This window comes from Cyclopterus lumpus, chromosome 13 (genome assembly GCF_009769545.1).
Source record: "Cyclopterus lumpus isolate fCycLum1 chromosome 13, fCycLum1.pri, whole genome shotgun sequence".
Taxonomy (NCBI): Eukaryota; Metazoa; Chordata; class Actinopteri; order Perciformes; family Cyclopteridae; genus Cyclopterus; species Cyclopterus lumpus.
Genome location: NC_046978.1, coordinates 3,766,020 through 3,782,375, shown reverse-complemented (window position 1 = coordinate 3,782,375; position 16,356 = coordinate 3,766,020). Strand labels below are relative to the sequence as shown.

At 41.0% G+C, this 16,356-nt stretch overlaps 1 protein-coding gene across 3 annotated transcripts in view; it reads left to right on the top strand.

Annotated features, from left to right (window-relative positions):
- The window catches only part of arhgef12a (Rho guanine nucleotide exchange factor (GEF) 12a), a 35,825-nt gene continuing 19,469 nt past the window's right edge, over positions 1-16,356 (top strand). For all 3 annotated transcript variants that reach the window (XM_034548672.1, XM_034548671.1, XM_034548670.1), the window contains exons 1-3: positions 1-1,465; positions 13,339-13,359; positions 14,176-14,267. In XM_034548672.1, the coding sequence (XP_034404563.1) occupies positions 1,434-1,465; positions 13,339-13,359; positions 14,176-14,267 (145 nt within the window). In that variant the 5' untranslated portion in view covers positions 1-1,433. The remainder of the gene's footprint in view (positions 1,466-13,338; positions 13,360-14,175; positions 14,268-16,356) is intronic.

Below are 16,356 nucleotides of genomic sequence, written 5' to 3'. Positions count from 1 at the left end.
TGGACTCCAACAGCTAGCTGGCTAGGGCGTTGCTAGCGGCAGAAAGTGGGATTTTCGGTACCGCTTTTTGCAAGTTTATTTCCTTGTACAAATAACGTCTTGCGTTGAAGAAAAACAGCGTTTGATATTAGCTAAGAGTGTAACCCTTCTCGGTGGGCCTTCGTGTCGTTGTTTGCGGAGGACCGGTGTTACTTTCTGTCCCGTTAGCCGCGCAGCTAGCCTGCTTCCATCCACGGGAATTCTGCCGACAAACGACTGGATTCTGGAAACATGGAGTCAAGGAGCGTCGCGCGCTGCTAACCGACTTCACTGGGGTGTCTTTCCCCGAGGAGACTTTCTAAAGGACATATTACGGAGACATATCGCAAGCCAGTCGACATCCATGCCGTGTTGTATGTGTATTTCTCGCTCGTTGGTCGGCTCATTGTTGTGAACGGGACTTTGCTTAGTTTACACTCGAAACAAGAGCATACGGAGCAAAGTTTTTTTTTTTTTCTTTTTTTTTTTTTCTTCTCGCTGATAGAGCTCGTATGTTTTGTTAGTAGTTAAGTTAGCTGGCGAGATTCAACACCAGCCAGCTTTCCGTGAGAAGTTTTTTTTTTTTTTTTTTTTTTTAAACAAAAAAAACATTTTAACCGACCATCTCACCGATTTAGTATTTTTTTTAATTTTTTTTTTTTATATCTTCCGTTTTCCACCGGTATAACATTAGCAGTTGTTGCTAATTTGTAACACGGGTCGTTTGCACTCCGTATTGAGCTGTTCTTATGGTCACGGGAGAGTCGTCTCCACGGCCACAGGCAGCAGGCTCTTCTGGGAACGAGGAAGACAGAACGGGACTGGTGGCATCTCCAGCATCTCCAAAGAGCATTTAGGAACCGAGGCCATTCATCCGAACCGGGGTGGCGGCTGCAGACGGACTGCATCGCAGGGCCACGGCGTCTGTTACATCGGATATTGTGTGTGTGTGTCCACGGTTCATATCAGGCGGAGAACTGCGATGTGAACGCGAAGGATTCATACGAGGAGTTCGTGCATGCAAAGACAACTTGTGCCAGCTGACGCAGTGCATTTTCTCGTGTTGCCAAAATATTTTTTATAGTCGTGGTGGGATATCATCTTACTGCTAATACGACAGAGGCCCCGGTTATTGTTTTATATATGCACTGTCTATTCCTTGCTATTCGATTTTGGAGAGGATTAACTTTATTGGTTCACAGATAGCGTAGTATTTTTGTTTCATCCAGTGTTTGGACGTGCCTTCCAACAACCCAACAGTGTTCTACAAGTAATTCATATCTTCAACACCATTCTAAAGATCTCTGCCTACTTCAGACTTATGCCAGAGAAGGACGCTCCAGAAAATCGCCTCATCACACTCTGGAAAATGTTAATCGGATATAATTTGCTGCAAATCTAGAACCGGAAGCCCAATGAGTGACACACAGTCCAGCTTCACTGACAGGTACAGTATGCACAGTCCTTTATACCCGTCTGCACTCCATATGCACAACATGATTCTTCATAGTGATACAGACATTGTGTCGAAGTTCCTTGAAACACAGCCCACATTCGGATGAAAACATGTTTTACATGGTCCAAGTAAAGCGCTCGTTTGTGGTGCTGTGCTCAGTAATAACTATGTTAAACAATCTAATTACTAAGGAAGGACATCAGATCTTGATGGAAACTGTGCTGATCTCAGCATGGATAATGGGAGTTCTCTGCAGACAGTAAAGTAGTACTTGTCCAAGGATAGAGAAGGCCTGCCACTGTTTGTGTGCCAGGGAGCAGTCGCTGTGGGATCCATGTGCACCTTTCAACATCCCTATTACATCTAAGCCATTTAAACCTAACCTTCTCCTGCACCTATTAAAACAGTCTCTGGATTTAGACAAGCCCGTAGCTCTGCCAATTTATCACCTTATATTAGGCATCTGTCAACTTAAACTCAAAGATTTGACACTGTTACTAAACAAGCGGGCTAAATGATGTGTCAATACCCAAAGAAAACAATAAATGGTGGAGAAGCATCAGTCTATATAGTCCTAATCCTTTGGGATATAAGGTGTCAATATGTTGTTGTTGCATCTTTACAAAAATGTATGTGTATGTTTTCCTACCTGGAGCGTAAAGAGGTTTTTATTGTCAATATGATGTACTCTGGCAGTGGAAATGAGAAGTAAAGCTGATGCATTACATCAAGCCATTGCACCTGAATCCCACTTACTTGCATCAAGAGCAGCCCAATACATTGGAATGTGGTCGTTAGATTCATAGCAGAAGGAAGCTTTATTGCACAGGTTGGGATCTGAAATATCCTCCTGGCTAGTGCATGAGCTAGAGGCTAAAGCCCAACCCCATTTTACATGACCCCCCTCCCCCACTGCAATGATGGCAACAGTAGCTGGCACCAATTGCTATTGTGGTGCTGTTTAGTGTGTGTGTGTGTGTGTGTTTTTATCAGTAAAATGAACACATCTTTGCTCACCAATCACAGAGATATTCTGGATGCTATGAAGCACCCAATGTTAGGTTTCCTTTAGACAGTGTAGTATATCATACATTATATTTGTCAACTCTGATTCGCTGCGGCAAATGAAGCCTTGAGAATATGCTACGCTAATTTGTTGTCTATTCAGCTTCCCTTTCGTCAGAGTGTGTTGGTTGACATCTTTTAATGTGAGGCTGTTTGTTTGTGTTTCACAAGCTCTGTTTCCTTAAAGTCACAATTGTTCCCCTACCAGTAGAGCATGATGCAAGCCATTATGTTAATGTAAAAAAATATACAGTGTGACAGCAGTAGACTGCAAGCAACTAGCTCTGCACCTTTTTGTTGCACTAAAATATTGTTTAGACTGCTGATTTCAAGGGTGTTTTCCACAGTGGTTGATAATGACTTTTTTGATTTAATGGTCAGTCTTCTTTGTATTTCCCCATCCTTGCTTTCTCTACCTCCAGTGTGTGGTGTCGTTAATTTTGTTTTCGCTCTGTTGGCTATGGTGGCAGTATGCATCCAACATCTATTGGGGTTGGGCTGCCAGCCGATGGGTCAGTTTAGTGTGCTGTTTGTTGGCTCTTTGTCATAGAGTTCTGCTGATCTCCACGTTTTTCCTACACCCCCCCCCCCCCCCTTGAGGCCCTCCCGGGAAGTGGTGCTGGTGACATCACTAATAGTAAACAATAGCTTTTAGTGGGAGCAATCTGGCTGTCTGCTGAATGCTCCTCCACCAGTGTAGGCCAGGTACGTTCAGAGAGGCTGTTGGGAGTATATGTTTATTGCCACCCTGTTTGAGGGGACATTTATGTGCTAATTAATGCAACACATTTGTTATGAATTGAACATTATCATTTATTCTAGCGTAACTGTTTATTTATTTTGTCAGTCCAACGGCCCAACAACAAAAAAAAGAGAATTTGAGTTTCTGCAACCAGCAAATGCTTGGTGTTACAACAGGATAAATATATAGTCAAAATTATTATATATTGATATTTGTCAATTGATTCATAAATAATTATGTCAACACCAAAGGATAATAACGTTGCACTTAAATTGATGTGTTGCCATCATAGAATCCTCAGGATGAATGTTGTCATGAGTAGTTCTGACCCGTCGGCCTGCTTGTATGCGTCTCCTGTATTTGGCATCCCTCCCTTTATATTGCAGTATGCTTCTACTCCATCTAGTCAGCACTGATACTAGGGAAGCTGCGTCAGCTGCTCTGAACGAATCATTTAAATGAGAATCCAGGAGTCATTTTATGCTCTGATCAGAAGAGCAAAGGCCCCAGCACAGCATGCAGTGAAAAATGTTGTTATACACGTAACATGTTTGCTTCAACTGAAAGATAATGTTTATATTTTGCAGGTTGGCAAAATAACTCAAGTTCAAGTCGAAAAAAACTTTTGTATTATGACTGTTTGACAAAATAAGTTTTCTCCCTTACTTTAAAACTATTTGTGTTGTAGCCTGTATGCCTTTCTTTTCAATTCCTACTTTGTCACAGCAAGCTCTTGCCAAACTAAATGTTTCCAGGTCGTTCCCAGCTGATTATTTCTTTGCTCAAAATGTGGCAACGGTGGCATCTTAACCATCTACATGCTCCAGGTTCTGAGCAGGTGGGCAAGCCCCCAACTTCCTAACCTGCCTTTAGGGAGACCTATTTATGGATTATAGAGGATGGATTATAGTCTAATTTTAATCACTGTTCAATATTTCATAACAATCGAGGGCCTCTTTTAGGCTAACGATACATTGTATTTTGAGGAATACCTTTACACACATCTTCTAAAAAAACAAATGCCAACTAAAGCAGTATCTAATCTTGTTTCTTTTTTTTTTTACAGTGCAGTGCTATGATGCTGTATAGTGGTCGTGTATACATAAATATCTGTCCATCAGGAACATCTCAGTAGCCTTAGGGCCCGGATACACTTCGCGTTTCTTGCGCCCTCCAATCCATTGTTGTCGTGTAGACGCACGCCCAGATGGTGTGCTCAAGTGAGCGATCCTACTCAGTCATCGCACCCTGAGAAACACAGTTAAACTTTTGTAACACAGCAACGAGCACCGCATGTCATGTGACAAGGAACAACCTATCACAGCCGACCAATATTTTTCCTTTATTCTGTAATTTATGCTAAATATGTATCAGTTGATTTATTCTAGTGCAGGGCATTGTGAAGCTTTTGCGTGGACATTGTTTTTTAATGATATAATAGTCTGATATAAGTTAATTAGTCGCTTAGGAACGTCAGGCGCAACCTGTCTCCGCTGCTCTGGAAAGGCACCCAGTTCCTGACCTACATGCTTCGTGGTTTCCAGTTGGTAAAAGACGCAGCATGTGTCCGAGGCCTTATGCAATCAAACTCAACAGCTCTGCAATTTGACCTGCCTTTACAAAGAGTTTTACGTTAGAATTTGTATTTTGTGTCAGAGAGCTGTTCAGTTCCATGTCGAAGTTGTGGTTTGTGGCGCTACATTAGACAGAAAGTTGTTTCTAACACTTTGTTTTCCGTGGGTACGGTATTAGAAAAAAAGTTTGAAATCTCTAGTAAACACAGATGTATCTGTTGTACGTGAATAGTGACTTGTTCTCACAATTTGAACCTGCTGTTATTTTATGAGTGGATGGACAAATTCCATACCCACAGCGGAAAAGCAGAAGCATTTGATTGCAAACTGGATCATTGATTTCTTACTTGTGTCCTGGTCTCAGATCTTATACAGGGTGTGAGTGTTTGTTACATTTAATATGAATGTGACTAGCTGTTGGTGAAATGGTGTCTTGGATTTCAAGAAAGAAGGAAATACGTAGGCATTTATTTACAAGCACATCTACTCAAGATGTTACCTTCATGTTTTCAACATCTGCCATCATTACAACCACCCACAGGCATAAAGTAACAGTTCATCCATCCAACAGTGGTACTCTGACTTTTTTCCACAACAGTTGTCCTGTATTCTGACTCATTTCAGTACTTTAGTAATGTGAATTATTATTTTAAAAGCTAGTACTAATTAAGTGGTGCATCATCTTACTATCGTGTAAGTTCCACTTGTGCCACCCTGGAGTTATTCTGCTGTTCCTTACAGTTGTCGGTGATGTCTTTTAAAGCGATACTCTGGAAATTAGTTTTGATATTGACAACATGGTCACATTTTGGTTCAGATGGGTTGCTGATATTCTTTCTCTATGAGGACCTGAGGAAGACTCTGCTCACACCTGGATGCCACTTTGACAGGCACACACCAACTCTCACCATACTTTGTCCATTCTTGCCAGTTACCATTTCACTTTTCTTCTCACACACACACACACACACACACTCTCAATCACAACCATCACGTATTCCTTTCTTTGCTGCAGTCAGTCTGTTTCTTCCATCATTACCACATTTTCATCAGGCCTGGGGGTAGAGAGTATTACCGGCGCATCAAATTTTCCGTAATAAATTAGCCATGTATAAATGAAAAATGGACAGGTGAAACTGGTTAGCCCATTCTGTGTTGGAGCAGAGGCCTTTTTGTGTGTGTTTTTTCTTTGGTTATCTTAGTCGAGACAAGTCTGCCTAAAGGAAATAAAGGGACACTGTGATCGCAGAAGAGAGGGAGCTAGCAGAGGGGAAAAAACAGGCGATGCCTTTGGGGTAGTGATGTTAGAGAGTGGGTAAAGTCTAGGCATTAGCTGGGGCTCTGAGTGCTGGGGGAGTTGGGGTCTATCACCCAGCCCTGTGATGCTGATGCTTGTGGACACCTCTTCAATCCGGCCCTGTTAGCCAATAGAGCTTCAGGGCCCAGACATTACTTTCACTTCACAAAAGACAGGATCAGTACAATAGAGAAAAAGGGGACACGGGTAGAGAGCTGTCTTCCCCAAGTGTCATCTCTTCACATGTCCATTTAAGGGTTTTGTAGCCATGACCTAGGCTTGTGCCTTTAAGCTTACTGTGACACTTGTGAAGACACGATATTCTGCAGACTGCATAGTGGTCCAAGAGATGTGATGCTTGGGATTTATCTTACTTTTTTATTTGCCGTTACATTTAATCTTTCACGCTAAATTGATTATTTAATTTGATATACATACAATACAGATCTGTTCTTGTGTGCAAGTGTCTGGGCAATCTTTGTAGGAGGAAGTGGATGTTTGTTGTCAAAAGGGAGCAGTAGCTGATTGGGTGTCAAATCCTTTGCCTGGTTTGTGTCCCCTACCCTGGGTCTGAGTGGGGATGCTCTAATTGAATGTGCTCTCTGTGTGTAAAGAGACTGTATTGTAGAGGCTACTGCAGCGCTGCGATTAATCTTACACTGCCTGTTTCTGCTGATTCAGGGGTGACTAGACAGTCTCCTCCCTACTCTTACGCGACAAGAACCAATGTCAGAACACAGGTTCTCAACCGGCAGTCATGTTGAGTGGAAGAGGCTGCTTTTTCAATCACTCTAAATGATTTTGATAGCAATAAGCTAGGATCGTAAAAAAGGAGGGCGAGGAAGAAAAAGTGTAGGGATGTACACGCAACACCTTTGCTTAAAAGACTCTTCTGTTTAGATAGTCTTGTTGTCCCATAAATGTCCTGATGTTGTTGTTCCATAAATGTCCTGATTCTCTTCGCAATAAAGCTCTATAATAAGTAGCATCTTGCATTCATCATGTGTGATTTCAGGGAGGGCAATGTAATGGAACTCACCTTAATGTGCTTTTACTACAGTTTGCCCCGGCTTAAATGTCATCATAGGCCTGCTTTTGACAGCCATTCATACTTTTTTTTTTTTAGATCAGTGCAGGTCAACAGATCATACAAGTCTGGTGCATGTGTCCCTTGCAGACTTTTTACCAACCCTCCACCGTAGTGCATAAATACACAGCTAAATTAAAGATACTCAGTTCAAAGAACTACTCATGGATTAGAAAAGTTCTTAGGTGTTTGTGACAGGTCTTGTATACGAGCAGCAGTGTAGACAGTGTAGCATGTTGAACCACCTCTTTTCCTCTTTCGGTGTTGTAGCACAGCAGACAGCATAGCGTGAAGAAATGTCTATCCCCCGGCCCTCATGTCAGGAATCCTGATGAGGTTTATTGGGGCAGAAAGGGCACTGTTTTCCCCCTGAGGCTGTAGCTTGAGCTCCAGAGCTATTGCTCTTGTCTCTGCAACACACACCATAACCTCCCCGTATCTCTCTGTCTGTCTCATACGCTAACTTCATGCTCTCTTTCTTAAAATCCAATATACACCATGCTAAACGGTATGATTTAAAGTGCTATGGCCTCGAGTTGAGAGTGCTTGTTTGATAGTAACCTATCTGTAATACTGCCAGACAGAGGTTTAAAGGAGTATTACTGCATGGGTGTAGACTACGTCTCACTCAGTGGCAAGGAGTGGAAATCAGTGACGTAATGCTGGCTCTGTGTTTGTGTGTGCACCCACATTGTGTGACTCAGGTATATAGATGAGATAACGTGTGCATGCGTGTGTTTGTGCGTTTGTTTTCTCTCCTTTTGACAGGCCGCAGGTATGAATTGGGCTTTTCAAGAGACTGTTTTCATTAGACCACTGAGATATAATCGCAGACCAGTTTTTAAAGGGAGACTGAAAATAAGACATTGCTTGTTCCATAGATGATGTGGCATGACTCAGCTCAAAACCCAGCTGAGGATATTGTGCCATCGCCACAGATTTATACTCCAGTTCTACCATGTTTTCCACAGTAATCCAACATCTGAGGATGTTTTGAAGGGTGCAAGGTTATGGTGTGTTTCACCGCCTGGAATGAAACACACCTAAGTCTGATCTCTGTAGCCTGCAGGCAACTCCCAAAACTATCCAATCCTCTCCCAGTTTCAAACACGCCCAACTTCTCCCAGCCCCAACAACACCTGTGCTGTGAGCTGAGCTGTGTCACTCTGCTTTGGTAGGAGACTCCAGATTACTGCAGCAACTCCATATAGTACAAGTTACAACATCAACATTGTCTGACAGGGAAAAGCCGGGGTAAAGCTCTCTTTATCAATTATCCACCCACTTTTGTTTTATAACTTTGGCACAATGGATGTATTCTGCCAACTCTTATCCGTATGATCAGTTTTTTTGAGCTAATTTTTTAGGTGGCTCTTTTTAAATATTCAAGTAGCTGCTTATAATTCAATGTTAAGTGAAACCTCCCTCTCTCTGTCTCTCTGTTCCAGTTACATATTACAGTATTTTACTATGGGCATATGACTTATTACAAACCTCAGCGGAGAGGTGATGTAGTTATCATTACTTTTTATATTGAAAGCACCCATTAAAAAATGCAGCCCAAACCAAATACTTAGTTGTTGGACATGCAATTTGTGTACAAATAATTATGCTTCTTTGGACTTCTGCTTCTAATGTTTTGTTGCCTCCCAAGTTGTGATGAGGTGTCTTCATGTTTTTCATAAAGGTTCAACTGTCTCACAATCAGCACTGCTGTCTTGTGTAATTGCGCTGTGATGCGTGCAAGTCTTTGTAATATTATTGTTTTGGGGCTTTTTTTCAATTTCCTACACTCCATTTTGCTGTTTTTAAAGGGAACATCATTGTGACAGCAGCACTCATCCACCCAGGTGGAAAATTGTCGTTAGATTATATTTTTCAATTTTACTTTTATTTTAGCTTTCGTTATTTAATATTAACATTGAACAAGTGGTTGTCAGCCTTAAACATTGTTTACAGTCATCCCGGTCTGGTAGCACGGGGCAACTCGAGACCTTTTCCCGATCTTCTCTGTGCTTAAACATGATTAATCTGGCTGCTTGTGCATGTTAGTGTACGTGACTTCCGTTGTCTGTCTGTCTGTCTGTCTCTCACTCTCTCTGCCTTCATACGCTTAGACTAAATCTAAGAGGAACTGAGAATAACCTGAAGTGCTTCCCCTGAATCTTGCATGAGTTGGTGTTTCTTTTTGGTCACTTTTTTTCCCTTCCTGTTCAGTTTGGGAGACCCGTTCACAGAAATGGCTGTGTGAGAGTCCTGCTACCTTCGTCTGTCCCTCCCTGACTACTTTTTTCTCTCTCATGATCTGGTCTCGGTCGCTCTTGCTGCCACTGTTGCTGCAGTTGGCCCAGCTCTGCCACAGTTTTCCATCAAAACACCAAACCTCAATGGAGCATTCAAGCCCAGGCCCGCTCCAGGGCTGCCCCTCCCTCCCGTCCCACCCTGTTCTGACTCTGCCTTCTTTCTCCTTTTCTCACTCTGTGCACATTTAATGGACCCGTCAAGAAAGAGGTCCTAGCTCAGACTTGGAGACTTTTATAACTGTATCTGAAGAATTGAACGAGTTGAGGAAAACGGTTTTCAGGGGAAACCGTTTTGTTGTTTCTCCTATATCTATATTACATTACATTACATGTCATTTAGCTGATGCTTTTATCCAAAGCGACTTACAATAAGTGCATTAAACCATGAGTCCAAACTCAGAACAACAAGAATCAAGCAAGTACAATTTCTTCAATAAAGTTAAACTACAAAGTGATATCAGTAAGAGCCATTTAAGTGCTACTAAAGTGTTAAACTACAAAGTGCTATGAGTGAGAGACATTTAAGTGCTACCTGCATTCTGGATGAGCTGTAGAGGTCGAATGGCATTAGCAGATAGACACGCCAGGAGGGAGTTGCAATAGTCTAGCCGTGAGATGACCAGAGCCTGGACCAGAACCTGTGCCGCCTTCTGAGTGAGTGAGTGAGTGAGTGAGTGAGTATATAATCTGTTGACAAGTCCTAACTTCAATACACACAATTTGCTCCTCTGCAGTTATCAGTTTCATTCGGATCTTATAGAAATACTTCCAATGTCCAAAAACACATTTGCACCAGAGCAAAGCTTCTATAGACTGTTTATGGATTCAAATTGACTCGCAATTATTTAGGCCAATAAATGATACATAATGAGTAATATTGATTAATTTAATCTAATGCTTGCAGATGATCAATTGAAATATTACTCCTGTTCACATTGCATCTCACAATATGTGTGTTTTGTAGAGCTGCAAATAATGCTTTTCTTTTGTTATAAATTAATTTCTCAATTATTAATTTAGTCTAACTGTCAGAAATGTGTGAAGAAGCAGAAGCATCGAAACTGCCTGTTTTTGTCCAAAGATCTAAGTTGTTATTATTGAAGAGTAAGAAAATGTGCACATTCGAACAGTTATGTTGTTTATTGTTCTTAACAGAGTAGTAGAGTGTTTAAGAGTATCATCAGGACATGGAACAATACACCGTTGTTGTCTACTTGACAAAGACTAATGTGGAGCCATTATGAGGGTTTACTAGAGATGTACTGGGATGTTATGTACGCTCTGACAGTGATTCCTTTTTCAGTGAATACTCAAGAGAGAACCTTTTATATGAATAGTCAGCTTTGCAGTGACTGGAGTCTCTTTGTGACAAACATTTCCTCTCAGAATTGTCTTAGTCATAACTCCACTGTCGTTTTTCCAGTTGCATATTACAGTATTTTGCTATGGACATATGACTTATTCAGCCTTAAACATTGTTTACAGTCATCCAGATCTAGTAGCACGGGGCAACTCGAGACCTTTTCCCATCAATCCCTTAAGTTTTGTGTTTTTTACCAACTCCAACCAAAGGCCGTCAGTTTCAGGATTCTGTGCAGCAGGATATTTTTGAATTGGCCATTAAATTACTTTTGATCTTACCTTCTCTGTACTTAAACATGATTGATCTGGCTGCTCGTGCATGTTAGTGCACGTGACTCCCTGTGTGTGTGTGTGTGTGTGTGTGTGTGTGTGTGTGTGTGTGTGTGTGTGTGGTAACCCCCGTATGATGCAACAAGACATCCCACTGGATGTCTTGTTGTATCATACGAGGGTTACCACTAATAACGCCATCCGACAGCGATGCAGTTGAAGCTTTATGCTCCACTGTTGTCGTTGTTGTTTGCAATGCTAGTGCTGTTAGCACTGTTAGCTGTTAGCTACCGACTCACCGCATGTGTTTTGAATTTCAAAATTAGCCCCTTTTGAGTACTTGTATCTGATCGCAAAATAATGTATTCATCCCGAACGTGCAGACTTCGGTTTCATCATTACCGCTTTTTGGCTTAACTTGCATAAATGTTCTTGAACATAAATGTTCAATTCTCCCATTGCGTACAACCTTCAGTATCAGTAATTCTTTCTTAATATGCTTTCTCCCCTGTGCCTTGTGTTTCAGTCTCTTGATGCCTCTTTAACATCTTCTCCCTCGGCTCCCTTCTTTCTGTCCATTACTGGCATCATTCTTCATGACCTCCTGTGTCCCTCTCCTTAGCCCTTAAGTGGGTATTAGGCTCAATAGTAATTAAAAATATAGATACTACGTGTTATTATACAAAACTAAATTCCTTCTCAGTTCTCTTTAAACTTTTTTTTAACATGAATAAAACCGTATTAAAACATTTGTAGTGGTACAACATTATTTCTGAAAGCATGATTCACAAGTTTAGTGCAGCTTAAACATTACAGGCAGCCTGATGCATCATCCAGCACCACGTTTTTATTTGTTCCTGTACGATGAACCAAGAACAACATCTGCCTACTCAGTTTTGCCATCCACGAGTGTGTGCGTACACATGTCCCAGTTTAGTGTGTGTTTATGTGCTGACTTTTCCATCTCTCCAATTCAGAGGTTTCTTAGGGAGTGGGCTACTTAAAGCTAGTTTTTTTTTTCTGCTGGAGGCTCTGGAACTTATTACAGTCTGAGGCATTTTCATAAACGGGCCATTCAGCTGCCCCTGCATGGCTCTGAATGGGACGCACTGTCGCCAGGAGAGAGTTAATGTGGGCTAGTTAGTCATGAGTCCTGCCTATTACGGAAGACTCGTGGAGTAATTATACTACTGTTTTGTATTCTAATACTGTGTGCATTTACATTTTTAATAATACTAGTTCAATTCAGAGTTACATGCCGTTCATTGTTATCTTTTGACTATTTACAAAAAGTAGAAAATGCATTACAGATCAAATATATGATTAACTTTGGCCTTTAAATAGCTTTTGGTATAGATGACTTCTAGAGAACATAGAACCTGAAATGCAATTTGGCCCATTTCAAAGTGTGGCTTGTGTCTTTGTTTGTTAGTGATACATATCACACACAGGGTACTGGAGTTAAATAGGTTATTATGGATACATTGTTGGGTCCACTTGGGTCACTAACACTCGTTAAAGTCCAAGGCAGTGTCAAAGTGAGGTAGAAAACCTTTAATCTTCGATGCAGAATTAATTATTTCAATCCGAACCACTTCCAGTCCATAAGGTTTTATTATTAAGATGAGATCAAATGCCTACTAAGAGAATTAACACTGAGTATCTCCCTAAATATAATTTCAATGTGCATCTGCCAACACAAAGTCAATACATAAATCAATCTCTAACTTCCTGGAAAATATGGCATTTAACATTATGGTATTTACAGCATCCCTAATTAATTTCATCTCTACCTCACTATGTGGCAGTAATCAGTCTCGGGGCAGGCTGCCTCGAAGGAAACAGGCCATGGACGTGATTAGGATATGATTATTACAGTTAAGTCATGATGTCTGTTAGGAACTAAATCATGACACGCACACACACGCACACGCGAGATCTAAGAGGCTGAGGGCATTTGACCTGGAAAAGGATTTACTCGGCAGCTGAAGAACTCTGATGTTTGATCAGGATTATCATGTTTACCACAATATGGGTCTCAGGGGAAGCTGTCACTTTGGCATCTTGTTTTTCACCCTCCATATACATATAAATGCTCAGCTTCTATTTACTTTATCAGTGTATTGCTGTGAGATACTAATGAGTCTTCTGTTTTATCTTGTAGGTTTCCCAAGAAAGCAAACAGGTAAGAATACTTTTTTTTTTCTTCATATCTTATTGCAAATATCTATGTATGTTTATGGGTATAAAATGTCGACACACACGCATTCCAGTCGTTTACATACGCAGAGTTCCAGATGAGGGAAATGAGGCAGGTCTTGCTAGGAACTGGCGTGCTGCAACGGAAGTCTATAGAGCTTAGACCAAACATACCCTCTCTCCCCCCATCTCACTCATGTACACACACACATATATATATATATATATATATATATATATATATATATATATATATATATATATGCACGCACGCACGCACGCACGCACACAGTGAGGGACAAAGGAGTCCCTCTTCTGAGGGCGGTCCATCACTGCCTTTCACAGTGAACAGAACAGTGGCCTTTCACAGTTGGGGCCGGCATAGGCAGAAGCAGCCATACATAGCCTCCCGAGGTTCAAGCCGGAGTCTGGCCTTGTAGCACCTCCTGTGAGGAGCGTCCTTTCTCTGGCCTTGCTCCCCGGCACTCAGCAGAGCGACTCCACATCCTCTCTGGCTGTCGCATTATACAGTAGACGCACTCAGCATGATTCATACACTAGGAGGTTAACTTGCCACATCATTCTCAATGCTACAGTGAACAATTGCTACAGTGAACAATTGCTGGTTCTGTGTAATTCCTCCTGAACCGTCACTTGCCTGCATCTTGTGCACATGCAGGGTAGGAGTACAGCAGGACACAATGACACAGCCTGTTAAATAATGCTTCTTATAAAGGTCTACAGTGTTGCATGTCACAGCGCATGTTGGATAAATGCCAATGTTTTTTTTCTGTTTCTCTAGAACCAGCAGCATTCTCAGTAAAGACCACCCCCCGGACAAGAAACCCAAAAGTGACAAAACCTCACTTCCCTCCAATGAGTTTGACCCTACAGGTAATTTCCCACTTGTTTTCAGGCTCATACTCCTGTTCTCTTTCCTTTCTTTACTCTCTGTCACAGACCCTGCCGTTTTCCTGTTCTGTCTCTCTATCTCTCTCTATCTCTGTATTCATCACTTTATCTGACTGCCTCCTACATCTCACGCTCACTCTCTCTAACACACAAACACAGTCTCATGAAACAATTGTGGTGATGTTAGTTTGCTCAATGCACAATGCATGCTGGGATGGTGATAGGTGGTGTGTGTGTGTGTACCTTGCTATGTGCTTTGTGTTCTCTTTGGAAATAGCACATTCATTTTACTTGTGTGGTCTGATAATTGTTTGATTCTTACCACTGGAGCATAACAACTTAGTTTATACAGGAGTTGGAATTGTCTTTTCTTTTTGTGTTAATTCAAAATAATGGACAGCATAATATGTGTTCACTGGCTCAGTCGTCATTACGCTGCATTATACCAACTGTTTGGTACAAGCTTATGTTGCTTTAGATGTTGCTGGTTTTAAGCCGATAAGCAAAGAAAGGTTTGATTATAGGACCCTAAGATCTGCAGCTGCATGTTTAATGTCCACATGGTTCTTGTAGTTTAACATAAATCAGTGCACTGTGGGTTTTGTATGTTAAAAGTGGTTGGGTGGTCTTGATGCATACTTGACAGGAACAAAAAGCCATTAAGCCTGTTATGCACTCCAGTTTTAAGATTGTTAAAAATCAGACTAGTTTGATGTGCGGACACCCCCAGTAGTATTTGTCAGCAATCGGGTCACTATGATTTGAGATATGACTAAAGCTTCTGTATTCAAAACAAAATAGATAATCCTCCACACCACATGGCGGTTTATCTCTGTATGATGCAACAAAACATAGACAATATGTTCTTTTACACAAGAAATGCACTAAAACTTCTTTCCATGTATTTCTCTGATGGGTTGTTCCACTTTTAGAATGTGCAAAGTAACCACAGAGAGGAACATTATTCTTTATTTAATTGAAACCTTTATCGTTGGGTCATCCCTACAATATTATATTTGACATTATTCATGTTTGGATTTGTGTAATGACCCTTTGCATGCCTGCACGGTGGTAGTCTGTATTTCTATCTAACCCCTTTTTAGTTATCTGAAACTTGCATGAACTCTTTGACAATATTTTCCTCTGTTCTCCTGGTGTCATCTTTTCTGTCATAATTTCAAACTGGGTTGGATTTATTAAGGATGGGCAGGAGTCGTCAGATACTCTGGAAATGGATGTTAACGCTGGCTCCCGAGATTCACATGTTTCCAAATGAATCCTGTGTAATGATTAAGTTTATTGGTCCAACAGATCATAAAACTCACGGTTCGGACCGTATCACAGGTCAGAGCCACAGAAGCGTTCACACAAAAGAAAAAAAAGAGACCAAATATGACTTTTAGAGGTTTTTTTTGCTGCCCATACTACTTGTCGATCATATTGGCTGATACAGATCCCTTTTGTTTAATTATAGCAGCTGGCATACAAGTCTTCAAACCATTTATTTATTGTGACCAGTGTAACCATCACAAATTCTTAAGGTTATCCTTTAACTTTGTTATAGTAATCTATGGTTTCATAAATTACCTTCGCCCAATACTCCTTTCCGCCTGTAAATTCAACATAACATGGATTGGTTGTTTACAATGTAACATTAGAGTTCAGCGACTAGAAAAGCATAAATGTCAATATTCTGATTGCATATTTGACTGAATATTGTCAATCTTGAGAGGGAGACCTGAAATGCATTGAATATAAATTCAATTTCACCAGCCGCAGGCTCAGTCCCAGTTAAGTAAGGCCGTTGAAGTATTACCACAATACTTTTGGATCACAAAGCCCACAAATTCTGTTTATTTTATTAACGTCCTTTTGCATTTTACAATAAAATCTGCACTTAAAAAACGAAAGCGCTTGAATTTAGAGTTTGGAAAAATAGGACCACTGTCCTTGAAGTCACAATGCGTTGGTAGATCACCTATAGGAGTAGAGGTACTTTCAACAGATAACTAGCTAGTTAATTTTTAGTGACTGCACTCCTGCCTGTCCAAATCATCATGTTTTATCAAAC